The sequence below is a fragment of the Anolis sagrei genome, chromosome 5, assembly GCF_037176765.1.
Source record: "Anolis sagrei isolate rAnoSag1 chromosome 5, rAnoSag1.mat, whole genome shotgun sequence".
NCBI lineage: Eukaryota > Metazoa > Chordata > Lepidosauria > Squamata > Dactyloidae > Anolis > Anolis sagrei.
In genome coordinates, this window is record NC_090025.1 from 39,079,535 (window position 1) to 39,093,554 (window position 14,020).

Sequence of the window (14,020 nt, forward strand, 5' to 3'; positions counted from 1 at the left end):
ATGTCTGCCATAGATATGGATGAAATGTCAGGAGAGCGTGTTTCTGGAACATGGCCATACAGCCCAGAAAATGCACAGCAACCCAATAATGTCGCTATTTCATGCCACAGGCAAGACCACTAAGACCATTGCATTACATTTGTCAAAAAGCTAGGATTGCAATTCCCTTTGTAAAAGAAAACAGAGGAAAGAGGCCTAACCAGGCAAGATAATACACTGCTATTAAATTTGGCGGCACATTGTCTTATTCTCACTGATGAAATGTTTGGTTGTGAATGTAACTGTGCTGCAGAATGGTAATAATATGGTATTGTCTGATACCTCAATTTTTCCTTTGTTTAATTTTTGCACCAATGCTGTTGAAGAGAAAGGTATTGTAGGGGGAAAGTGAGGTATGGGGACCAGTTAATCATTTGGAAGTCTACTGGGATGGTGTCTTTTTAAAGTGGTTTTAAAAGAAAACAGCTTCTTAATGTGATTCAGGAATTTCAAGCTATCATGGCTAACAAAGATGGTAATTCTCAAGCTTTTTATTCTACAATGAACCATTTAAAAACTCAATGGGACTATTTTGGTGTAAATTACAGAAGTGAGAAGTTAATAACAGTCATTAGACAGAGCCTATTGTATTTCCTAGGCAGCTTGTTTGCATATGTGTTTATTTACAGACTTTCTGTCCAGATGGCTTCAAGTTGCTTAAGATATGAAGCACTGAAGGACAATAAAAGCAGCAAAAATAGGAAACGGCAAATTAAAAGTGCAGATAAAGCATCAGATAAAAGCAGAAAGTGAAATTAAAAGAAAATGGCAATTACCTCCACTACCATTAAAGCCATTACAGACAAAGCAAACAGAACAGACTTCATCTGTTCAGATTCTGGAGGAGCTGCCAGAAAGATCTGTTTGGGAAGGGGGTTCAATTAATTTGAACAGCATCTTGGAGAAATCACTCTATCATGGGGAAGAGAGCCAAAGGAAAATCTTAGTTCAGTTGTTCTTAACCCTTCTTTTATCAGGAACTCTCTTTAAACATCTTTAGTTGCTCTGAACTCAAGATTTAAAACCCTAAGGTGCTTTTATTTAAAGGTGCTCATCAGGAGTCTTCATCTGAAGAGAGGGAAGAGAGAAGTAAATGCAAACACTCCTAGAATAATATTTTTATTGAAATTATTCCATACAAATTTAATAATAACAATAACAATCCGGGTTGAGTATGGGTTTCTGTGAGTTTTCTGGGTTGAGTATTCTTATCCAACAGGTTTGGAAATGTTTCAAGTTTTATACCTATGTTTACCTATGGTCTGTAGTCAACTGGTCCCTTGTCAAAGTGGTCCCTGGTCAAGTGGTACCTGTTCAAGTGGCCCCTTGTCAAAACGGTCCCTGGTAAAAATGCCCCTGGTCAAAGTGATCACTGGTCAATTGGTCCCTGGTCAAAATGGTCCCTGATCAAAGTGGTCCCTGGTCAAAGTGGTTCCTGGTCAAGTGGTACCTGTTCAAGTGGTCCCTGGTAAAAATATAAAAATGTCCCTGGTCAAAGTGGTTCCTGCTCAAAGTGGTCCCTAGTAAAAATGTTCCTGGTCAAAGTGGTCCATAGTCAAGTGGTCCCTGGTCGAAGTAGTCCCTGGTCAAAGTGGTCCCTGGTCAAAGTGGTCTCTGGTCAAGTGGTCCCTGGTCAAGTAGTCCCTGGTCAAAGTGGTCCCTAGCCAATTGGTCCCTGGTCAAAGTAGTTCCTGATCAAGTCCCTGGTCAAGTTGTCCTTGTTCAAAAACAGGTTGGGAACCAGTGATTTAGGGGAAAGTAACATCTTTCAACAATTATGGATATAAAGTCATGTAAGATAGCACAAGTGACTTCAAGCATCATAGATTGTGTTCAAGTGGAAAATGCATTCCAGATTTGACCAAGGATCTTCATTCAATGTTTTTTAAAAATCCCAAAATTCAATGAAAACATACACTTGACATGACAGGTTGCCTTGTTCACCAGATGTGAGAAAAAGCTATATAATCATGTCCCAAAGTGAATGGCTGATTTCTAAAACCTCTGCTACCTAAAAATTGAAAATTAATAACGAGAAAACCTTCTTTTCACTCAACAGATGGCACGTGTGTAAAACATCCTACTATGTTAACCAGCAAGCTTGCAGGGGAATGTTTTCCATATGCATACCTTTCATTCTTACAGAGTGAAACACCTGTGGTGGTAACAGATGCTCAGTTGACTTATCCTGAAATCATGTTTGAGAAAGAACAGAACAACAGGATCATTTCAATATGCCAAGTTTCCATTCATCTTTCCATGTTAAGGAAACCAAAAAGAGGTCTCAGGAGCCTAGGATTTTCAATTATTTCTCCTTGAAATCTGGACCATTCTTTCCTGTTTTATACCCTGGAAATTTGTGTCATTAAAAAAAAAAAGATGTGGGAAATTCTGTGAAGGAAGGATCCTTTGGAGGCAACTTCAGGTTCTTTTTTTCTCCTCCGCCTGCTTTGAAAAGGTTCCCACCACTCTTTGTGTGTTGTCCTTGAATGTTTCACTTTACATAAACTATACTATCAGCACAGTACACGTCTGGGACCTTATTGAGAAGATTATGCAATATTCCGGCCAACATTAAGGGCACAAGATCTAGAAATTCAGCTTTGCGGTTACTACAGCAACACAGCAAAACTTGTTTTGCTTGGGAATGCATTTCATACAAATGCACAATGTCTTATGTGCAGTGGTTTATTTTTCATAAGCATTGCTACACAGTTAAGGGCTCTTGAGGGAGACATAATGTTTGAAACTGAATATGCTGATAAATTGATTTACAGGCTGCTTCACAGAGATGTCTGCAGCAGAAAAAAGTTCCTAAGGAAAATGGTTGCTCAAATCACAAGGTACCACTTCTTTAGTGAAGTGCTTAGACAGGCATCTCATCTCTCAAGATGAGCTACTATTGCCAAGAGACTGCTGAGTGAGGCGGGAGCATTTTTTGAATGCCCTTTGTTGGAAGCATTTTGGTGAGATTCCAACATAGCTTTAAAAATCTTTTTCATTCTCTTTCATAGGTTTATGCTCATAAAGTCAGATGTGTTAATTTTATTTGAAAAAGTAATTTGTTGGTTTTTAGTTTATATAGTGTTATTTATAAAGGGACTTTATCTGAGAGACGGCAAGCATATCTGGTGAAGTTGTTGTATACCTACAAAGTCATTTCCGATTTAATGGCAATTCTAAGGCAATTCTGTGGTTTATTCGTTCAGTCACTTCCAACTCTTTGTGACCTTATGGATCCCTTTCAGCCATGAACTCCCTTTCAGCCATGGCCACCCCCAGTTCCTTCAAAGTCAAACCAGTCACTTCAAGGTACCATCCTTTCATTGTGCCCAATGTCCTACCACAGAGTTTTCTTAGTAAAAAATAGTACCAAAAGGATTACAAATCAGTTTTTGGTCAACTTTAGATTGAGTTTGGTTATTTGAGGTGCTGATTCAGAAAATTGCATTGGATAGACCACATCAGCTCTAGTTTCTGATACACAACATATGCCATCCAGTAATTGCCATCTGCTTATCCATAGAAAATCATATTTAATATTCTAGAGCTGATGCAGTCTATCCAATGCAATTTTCTGAATCAGCACCCCAAATAACCCCAGGAACAGGCCTAAAAATGAAGACACCAAGGTGTCCTCACTTCCAGGTGCCACATGGAACGGCTCCATTCAGGGAGGGGAGGAGAAAGAAGCAGTGGCCAGGAGCTTGTTGCTGCACCTTTCCTGGATAGTCAGCCTCTCCCCTCCCGACATCCCCATTGCCTCAGCACTATAAGAGGGTTTTGCAAGACCAGTCGTACGCATTGCAATGGTGTAGTAACGGTGAGGCCATGGACCATAAAATTTAGTTCTTGTAGACCACTGGTGGTTCACGAACCACCAGTTAGGAACCACTGTTTTAAAACAATAATGCATTTAGAATTGCACTGTAGGCTGACAATGTATTCAAACTTTCCATTAAACTCAGCAAGCAAGCCCAAAGTGTTAATAAATTTGTCTCCACCATCATCATCAAGTAAAACTTGAGAAGCCAGATCTGGCCACAGTGGTCCATGCCTTAGTTATATCCCAGTGGATTACTGTATCGCGCTCTACATGGGGCTGCCTCTGAAGAGTGCTTGGAAAGTTCAGCTGGTCCAAAGTGCTGCAGCCAGGTTGCTAACGGGCTGGCTACAGGGAGCAGACAAAGCCCTCTTGCAGCAGCTTCACTGGCTGCCAGTCTGCTTCCAGACACAATTCGGAGTGCTGGTTATGATCTTTAAAGCCCTAGCTGGTTCAGGTCTATGCTGTTTGTCCAACCGCATCCCCTTCTACGAACCTTCTCAGACCATGAGATCTTGAGGAGAGGCTCTTCTCTCGGTCCCACCTCCATCTCAAGCTCGGTTGGTGTGAACGAGAGAGCGGGCTTTCCTTCTCAGTGGCTGTCCCTCGACTCTGGAACTCCCTGCCCAGGAAAGTCAGAATGGCCCCTCCCTGTTGTCCTTCTGACAGAAGGCTAAAACCTTTTTATTTAGTCAGGCTTTTAAAGATGAAGATGTTTAAGATCTACTCAGGGGGTGCTGTGGTTTTTAATTCAGGGGGTGCTGTGGGTGGGATTGGGGGGGGGATATGAGTTTTAAATGCCATTTTAGTATATCTACTCTATTTTAATTTTGGTTTTACCACACTGCTACGGAACAATGGCTTCAAACTACAAGAGAGGAGATTCCATCTGAACATTAGGAAGAACTTCCTGACTGTGAGAGCCGTTCAGCAGTGGAACTCTCTGCCCCGGAGTGTGGTGGAGGCTCCTTCTTTGGAAGCTTTTAAGCAGAGGCTGGATGGCCATTTGTCAGGGGTGATTTGAATGCAATATTCCTGCTTCTTGGCAGGGGGTTGGACTGGATGGCCCATGAGGTCTCTTCCAACTCTTTGATTCTATGATTCATTGATTCTATAATTGCTTTTAAATTGCTTTTTAAAATTTGTATTGCACCTTTTAAACTTGCCTAGTGTGGGGTGTTAATTGCCTTGAGTCCCCATAGGGAGAAAGGCAGGGTATAAATAAAGATAATAAATAAATAAATGAATAAATATATTTGAGACCTATCTGCATTTCCTGCTAATTTTTCAGAAGCATTGTTTAACAGCCTGGATGCCAGCAGTCTGATGAATATGGCCACACAGAAAATGTGTGGGGGGAAACAGTTATAAAATGTCAAATTAAAGGGGTTTCTTCTACCATTTGGATGATCTTGGGCAAGTCACACTTTCTCATCTTTATAGGAATCTTGCCAAGAAAACCTTGTGATTGGTTTGGCTTAGGATTGTCATCGATCAGAAATGATTTGAAGGTGCACAACAACAAAAGCAAGGACAAAATTTCTTACCAGTTGTATATAAGAGCACAGGGGTTCGTCAAGAAATTAAGCTGCTTATGATTTCACACATTAATAGACTAAAGCTTGCTTGATCCACCGTGTGGCAGTGTAGACTCATATAATTTGATGCACCTTAGAGTAGATCCATCTTGCTGAAAAACACCAAACTGCACACAGCCAGAAATCTTTATGGTTTATTAAAAATAAAAGATAGAAAGTTCATAAAAGCAAAGGTTAATGTTCCAAAAGATCAGGGTAGCATAGTCCAATAGGCATCAGCAAAGCAAGACCAAAAGAATATGACAAAGTCCTGGAACCATGAACACAAAGACTGCAAGATAATCCAGCCTAGCCTAGGCAAGCTCCTTAGGTAAACGCGAAGTTGCTTGGACAAAAGATCTGGCCTCAAACACCCTGTTTAATACCCTTTGCAAAACAATGAAGGCGTTTCTCTGGCCTCTGGCCTCCCTCTTGTTTGCTATCCTCTCACTCCTTTGAACATGGAATTCCAACCGATCAGCCCGATCTAAAGTTCCCATATCATCAAGGTCAATCTCCTCATTAGTTTCAGCCTGTTTTCCTGCTTGCTCATTATCAGGCTGAGAACAAGGCAAAGAACTGTCCTCCTCAATCTGCACCTGGCTAATTTCAGTATCAATACTCTCATGCCTTGCTGTGGGAAACTGCACTTCTTCTTCACTGTCTATAGCAGGGAGATTTTGAACCAAACTGTGAACCTGAGTCCCATCATCCTCGTCAGAAACACTCTCTGATTCCAGCTGTGTCGCAACATAATTCAATTCAAAGCAGACAATGTGGATTGTCTACTTTGATAATCTGGATTATATGTCAGTGTAGAAGGGGTCTTAAAATCTTAGGTTGTAGCTGTTGGGATAAGGTTTGACACTATTTTTGTTGCCGGGTCTTAGTAATTTTAAGAATATCACAACAAACTGAAATCCATTATATGTACTTCCTGCACACAATTTCCCCGCCATTAAAAGGCAGCAACACTGCATTAAGAAAAAGGATAAAAAACCAGCCAGTTTCAGTCTATGACCTCTTTAAATGGAGATTGTAATAAAAGATACTTTTTTTCTGCCTCCCAGTGTATTTACACTTTGAATAATACAAGAGAGCTTTCATGTCTTAAGATGAAAGGTAATGTCCTACAGTATGAATTATAATTACTGTTGACATGAAATAAGATCTGCTGAGCTATATTAATCTCTGTAGTTACAGAAAATGAATTAATAGGTAGTTGTTGCTAAACCAGGAAATGACTCAGCCAAATTGAAATCCTTGGGTCATTCGTATAAGAATTGAGATATTGAAATGATTAGGGCTATTTTTAAGTGGAGACCCATATCTTATTCAGACCTATAATATAGTATAAAATATTACACTATGTAACAAAAGTTGGAAGAATGTGTTCCTGGTTTGAAAGTATTATTCCTATTTAATTGCGCAGTACTTACTTTGAAAGTAGTTGTTATACTGCAGGAATGTTTTTATGGCTGCTACAAACTATGTTGAATTGGTTGAGACTCGATGAGATATTCACTGAAAAACTATAGCAACAATGTGCTGCAGGATGTCCTGGAAAAACAAAGTCTTTGCAGTTTAATAAACGTTTTCCATGTTTTGATGGTAGAACCAATTAGGAAATGACATTTATAACCCAGGAACAAAAACCATGTTACATAGTGTTATAGATCATAATTTTCTAGTCTTAAACCCATTGTAAGTGAAGAGTGTTATTAAAGGTAGATTAAAGCAGATGCACACAAGATGTTTTAGAAGTACATAGAGCCTTTTCATGTGTCTTGAGAAAAAAGATTTTCTTTTATGTAATTTTTAAAGTCTAATTTTGTATCTAGAAACATGATTCACAATACTCTATGAATAATATTTCTGGGCTCAGTGAATTCTTATGCAAAAGGGAAGACATGAACTCCCATGAAGAAACCGATGGTGCCTAAATGGCAATTAAATCAAAGGAAGGAAGCAAGCAAATCCAAACATTTGAGGATCTTTCCACACAGAACAATACCCCAGAATATCAAGGATGAAAACCCCACAATATCTGCTTTGACCTGGGTTATCTGAGTCCACACTCAGATAATGTGGGATTTTCTGCCCTGATATTTTAGGATATAGGGCTGTGCAGAAGGGCCCTGAGTCAAGAAATAGTTTTCTTAGTTCTACAGAGACACTTGCTGGAACACCTCAGCAAGCGAGAGTCCAAAAGTGGCAGGCTCAAACCCAGAACCTCAATCAATGGCTGATACCAAATGAGAGGCTCCTCCCTGGGCACACAGAAAACTGGGCAACTTGGAAGGCGCTGAACAGACTGTGCTCTGGCACCACGAGATGCAGAGCCAACCTTAAGATATGGGGCTACAAAGTTGAATCCACAACATGTTGAATGTGGAGAAGAGCAAACTACTGACCATCTGCTGCAATGCAACCTGAGCCCTGCTACATGCACAATGGAGGACCTTCTTGCGGCAACACCAGAGGCACTCCAAGTGGCCAGATACTGGTCAAAGGACATTTAATCAACTACCAAGCTTGCAAACTTTGTGCTTTGTTTGTTTGTTTGTTAAAAATGCAATACAACTGTTTGGTTTGCTCCTGACACGATAAATAAATAAGCATATGATAGATTTATTATTCCCCCCCCCCCCTCAAAATAGTGTTTGATTTTTGCTAATGTGAATGTGCTTGTGCAGGTACAACTGCACCAGGAGCTCCAATTTTGTTTGCTTTGCATTTAATGTTTGTTATAGTCCTAAGTTTCAGGGACTCTGCAGATAGGTGGCTTCTTTTGGCTGCAATCATAGGGCAAGCCACCTGTCAATTATAGTTAGGTTCCCTGGTTGCGCCCCCTTTGGGTTTTTGGATGGAATAGGAACCAGTTTGGGTCCAGTCCACACAGAGAAGCCTTTCATGCAGGACATAATACCAAGAGCTCCTGTAGAAAGCTTCGTCTTCTACAGCTTGGCCGGGGTTATACAGCCCACAGCTTGGCCGAGGATTATACAGCCTTACAGCTCCTTCGCTGAGGGACTTCAGTCAGCCATCACTGAAACCTGAACTCCTTTTCCCCTGGAAGTCTACAAAGCTCTGCTTGGTAAGGGTTTCTCACGGAAGCCAGAAGCAGTTTGTACCGGGTGCAGGGGCTCCACGCCAACAGAGGCAAAGACAGACTGCCCAGATTAGAAGTTAAGGATTTCCTCATTAGTTACAGTTAAGAGGATAGTGCCTGTTCCCTGTAGACAAGATTGAAAGAGCCAATAGACCAGGGGTCCACAAACTTTTTAAACAGAGGGCCAGGTCACTGTTCCTCAAACTGTTGGTGGGCTGGATTATAATTCGAAAAAAAAAAAACATGAATGAATTCCTATACACACTGCACATATCTTATTTATAGTGCAAAAACATTTTTAAACAATACAATAATTAAAATTAAGAACAATTTTTAACAAATATAAACATATTAGTATTTCAGTGGAAAATGTGGACCTATTTTTGGCTGATGAGATATGATTGTTGTTGTTGTTATGTGCATTCAAGTAGTTTCATACTTAGGTTGACCCTGAGCGAGGGCCGGGTAAATGACCTTGGAGGGCCGCATCTGGCCCCCGGGCCTTAGTTTGAGGACCCCTGCAATAGACTGTTAAGAAAGCCTTAAAGTACCTGTTTGTTTTCATTAATAAAGAACTTTGTTGAACCTTTAAGCAATCTAGAGACTCTGTTTGGGGGAATCCAAGGGCCTTTAATCTGAGGCAGCCCCGGCGTCCCGTTGGGCACACAGAATTTATGTCCTGTCTACAGTCTTATGCACAGGCCCAGCGTGCGACAGCACACTGCTGCTTAATTGTCATATAATTAATGTGAATGTGTTACTTTAATTCCCTTCTGGGACAGTCCCTTTGGCTACTAGGATTGACTGAGTGAGGAGGACAGCTGCAGTAACGCCCACTGGCCAGTAGATGGCGGAGTCTCGCTCCTCTCCTCCTCCCCCCTCCCCTTTCGAGATCCTTCCAGAGAGGGACTCGAACGTGCGCGCGGAAAGCGCCGATGCCGCATTCGGGAGCCTTCGCGGCGTCGAAAGAGAGAGAGAGGGAGAGAGCGCGAGCGAGAGGGAGGGGGGAATCCGCGCCTGCGCAGTCGGGAGCAAGTGCCGGTTGGCGTCTGTTGCTCCGCAGTGAGAGAACGGAGCGAGGCCGGCGAAGGAGGAGGAGGAGAAGCCGCCGCCGCGCCGTTTGCCTCAGCCTCGCCGCCCTCCCTCCTTCTCCGCCCGGGGAAAGCAGGCGCAGGGCAGGCAAGCCTCCTCGCCGTAAGGAGGGCCGAGAAAGAGATCCCGAGACAGGAGGAGAGGGAAAGGCCGTCGTCGTCGCCATGTCTGTGGTGGGCATCGACCTGGGCTACCAGAACTGCTACATCGCGGTGGCGCGGAGCGGGGGCATCGAGACCGTCGCCAACGAGTACAGCGACCGCTGCACCCCGTGAGTATGGCTGGGCCTGGCTGGGGAGAGGGAGGCCTGGCGGGCCGAGGCCTCGAGCCCCGTTCTGGACTCTCAGCAGCATCAGCGACGTCATCAGCATCAGTGACGTCACACCTCTCTTCTCTCCGGCTGTCAATCAAAGGGAGCGCCTATGTCAGGCCTGGCCCAACCAGGTGTTTTGGGCTTCCACTCCCACCATTCCTAACAGCCTCAGGCCCCTTTCTTTTCCCCCTCAGCCGCTTAAGCGGCTGAGGGGGAAAAGAAAGGGGCCTGAGGCTGTTAGGAATGGTGGGAGTGGAAGTCCAAAACACCTAACACAAGGGCCTAAGTTGGCCCATGCCTGCCCAAGATGTCAGGCAAGCTAAAACCTTTCTAATGAAAATACAAAACGATATTTTACATGTATAAGCCAGGAACAAACATCTCAAATTAGTTACCTCTAGACTGGATTGTTGCAATGCACTCTTTCCTTCCTTACTTACTTCCCTCTTTCCTCCCTCCCCTCCCTCTTTCTCCCTTCCTGCATTTATTTATTTACTTTATTTGTATACCGCTCTTCTCAGCCCTTAGGCAACTCAGAGCGGTTTACAACAGTTTAGATATACAGAATACAAAATCATTATGCATTTAAAAACAATTACTAGTATTATATTGCATTACATTACAATATTATAAATATTATATGTATATACAATATATTATATTGTAACATATTATTAGAATAGCACAGGAGACAAGGTGGAACTGTCCCCTGGCCCCATTCCCTTACACTCTTCCATCCTTCCTTCTCTCTTTCCTCCCTCCTTCGCTTCCTTCCTCCCATCCTTAGATGAAGGGTTAAAAGGCATGATCATCAAGTTTGCAGACGACACCAAATTGGGAGGGATAACCAATACTCCAGAGGACAGGAGCAGGATTCAAAACGATCTTGACAGATTAGAGAGATGGGCCAAAACTAACAAAATGAAGTTCAACAGTGACAAATGCAAGATACTCCACTTTGGCAGGAAAAACGAAATGCAAAGATACAGAATGGGGGACGCCTGGCTCGAGAGCAGTACGTGTGAAAAAGATCTTGGAGTCCTCGTGGACAACAAGTTAAACATGAGCCAACAATGTGATGTGGCAGCAAAAAAAGCCAATGGGATTTTGGCCTGCATCAATAGGAGCATAGTGTCTAGATCTAGGGAAGTCATGCTATCCCTCTATTCTGCTTTGGTTAGACCACACCTGGAATATTGTGTCCAATTCTGGGCACCACAATTCAAGAGAGATATTGACAAGCTGGAATGTGTCCAGAGGAGGGCGACTCAAATGATCAAGGGTCTGGAGAACAAGCCCTATGAGGAGCGGCTTAAGGAGCTGGGCATGTTTAGCCTGAAGAAGAAAAGGCTGAGAGGAGATATGATAGCCATGTATAAATATGTGAGAGGAAGCTACAGGGAGGAGGGAGCAAGCTTGTTTTCTGCTTCCCTGGAGACTAGGACACGAAACAATGGCTTCAAACTACACGAAAGGAGATTCCATCTGAACATTAGGAAGAACTTCCTGACTGTGAGAGCCGTTCAGCAGTGGAACTCTCTGCCCCGGAGTGTGGTGGAGGCTCCTTCTTTGGAAGCTTTTAAGCAGAGGCTGGATGGCCATTTGTCAGGGGTGATTTGAATGCAATATTCCTGCTTCTTGGCAGGGGGTTGGACTGGATGGCCCATGAGGTCTCTTCCAACTCTTTGATTCTATGATTCCTTTCCGCCCTTTAGTCGTTCCTTCCCTCTTTCCTCCCTCCTTCCTTCTATCCCTCTTTCTCATTCCTTCCCTTTCTTCCTTCCCTCTTTCCTCCCTCCTTCCCTACTTCACTCTCCCCCTCTTTCTACTTCCTTCCTTCCCTTTTTTCTTTCCTTCCTTCTCTCTTCCCTCCCTTCCCTTCCATGCTTCCTTCCTTCCATCCTTCCCTTCCTCCCTTTCTTCCTTCCTCCTCATTTTCCTTCCTCCTTTACTCCTGGGGGATGTTTAGCTGGGAGAAGAGAAGGTAGAGAAGGAACATTAGAACCATGTTTCAAGATTTAAAAGGGTGTCCCATTGAGGAGAAGGGGGAAACTGACTTTCTGCTGCTCCAGAGACCAGGGCACAAGGGAGGAACGGTTCAAATGGCAGAGAAAGTAATTCGACTAAAAAGATTAGAATGAATTTCCTGGAGACATAGGCTGCCGCAGAGTGTGGTGGAGTCTCCCTCTCTGGGGGCTTTTTTTGCTGAGGCTGTCTTATCAGGAGTGCTTTGGTTATGCCTTCCTGCATGGAGTAGGTAATACAGGGTCTAAAGGATACACTTTTTCTCTCCCATTCACCATCTCATCCTGACCCTTTGGGGATCCAAACGTTTTCTATCTTTCCTTCACTTTCTGTCTCCGAAAGAGAAGAGGAAGGTGAGGAAAGGGCAGGGAGGGGACTTGGGGAGAACCTCTTGTCCCCCTGCAATGTGGCCTCCAAGTTAGAAAATTAGCCATGCTTCCTATAGATCAGTGGTTCTCAACCTGGGGTCCCCAGATATTTTTGGCCTTCAACTCGCAGAAATCATAACAGCTGGTAAACTGGCTGGGATTTCTGGGAGTTGTAGGCCAAAAACATCTGGGAACCCCAGGTTGAGAACCACTGCAGATATATGTCCTGTCCCAGCAACATGTCCCCTTAATCCTAAAGTAAACAAGCTCTTTAATCTAAGTATTATCTTGCAATTAGCAGCGTGCCAGGACCACAGTTTTGAATGCAGCAGGCCCTAGGTTTAACTTAGGGCATCTCCAGGTTGGGCTGAGAAAGACCCATCTGAAATCCTTTTCAGGCTGTGGTTTTTCTCAGACCAGCCTGAAGATACCTGAAGTTGTACTTAGAAAGGGGCCTGAGGCTGTTAGGAATGGTGGGAGTGGAAGCCCAAAACACCCACTTGCATTCAAAATTGTGGTCCTTCCACTTTTTTCTCCACGAGCAATATCGATTTATCTTTTTTTCTCTGGAGCTGTTCATCTTTCTTTTTCTGACCCTGCTTTTGAAAACATTTATTGAGAGCATTTTATATTCTGTCCTGCAGTCGAAAAGATTTGCAAAGCAGCTTACTTTATACAGATTTGACAGAAAAAGAAAACATTTAAGCAAAAGTTCCTAGTCTTATGGGTCTCTTCATCCTGGTGGAATAATTGCTAGTTTATATTTAAAAGTTCTGATGGGTAGCCTTCATGCCCTCTGTTGCTTTTGTAGATAGTGTAGTGCAGAGCTTCTCAAACTTCACAATTTCTAACTGCTGGAAAGCTGGCTGGGATTTCTGGGAACTGAATCCAAAACACCTGAAGGAGCACAGTTTGGGAAATACTGGTGTAGTTCGAAGTAGTGCTTTTAGTGCTGGATTGGGACTTGTCAAGGCCAGGGTTTGAATCCCCCATCAGCCCTGGAACCCCATTGGATAACTTTGTACAAGTCACACTCTCTCAGCCTTATTAAGCCTCTGGACAAGTCTTTCCAATAAAACCCTAGGATAGGGTTGCTGTAACTCAAGAGTTAACTTGAAGTTTGTGCCTTGAAGTCATTTATGACTTACGGTGGCCTCATGGTGACCCTGTCAGGAAATTTGCTTAGCAAGATTTGTTTGGAGATGGTTTGCTTTTGTCTTCCTCTGCGGCTAAGAGAGCGCAGCGTGCCCAAGGTCACCCAATGGGTTTCCATTGCCAAGTGGGAATTCAAGAGTTATAATCCAAGACTCAAGACACTACACCACTTACTAGATTCTACTAGCAGATAAAGCTTAACACATTGCCGTAATAAAGAATTATTTTCGGTTTTTGAAGTCAGATCAGAACCTTCCTTGACAATGATCCTGAGCCTCTCCAGACTTTGAGTCCTCTATTAACCTAGACCTGCACCTGTTGCTGTTGTAGCTGCTTCTTTGCTTGTGTTGTTTCTATCCCCTCTTCAAATTTAGTGCTGTTGTTGCCACTGTAACCCAGTTGTAGTTTGTAATATCTAGTGATTCTGATGCAACTGTTTGTTTATTCCATGCTTACCTTGTTTTTTATTTGTGTGCATCTGCTTTCCAAAGTAACAAATACGGATTTTGCCAGAGG

General features: G+C 43.0%; 1 protein-coding gene across 2 annotated transcripts in view; it reads left to right on the forward strand.

Moving 5' to 3' along the window:
* Window positions 1-9,457: 9,457 nt before the first annotated feature.
* HSPA4L (heat shock protein family A (Hsp70) member 4 like) overlaps window positions 9,458-14,020 on the forward strand; it is a 33,588-nt gene continuing 29,025 nt past the window's right edge. Inside the window, exon 1 of one of the 2 annotated variants that reach the window (XM_060778954.2) lies at window positions 9,458-9,914. In XM_060778954.2, coding sequence (XP_060634937.2) covers window positions 9,487-9,914 — 428 coding nt within the window. In that variant the 5' untranslated portion in view covers window positions 9,458-9,486. The remainder of the gene's footprint in view (window positions 9,915-14,020) is intronic. The other variant, XM_060778955.2, reaches the window with a different exon arrangement.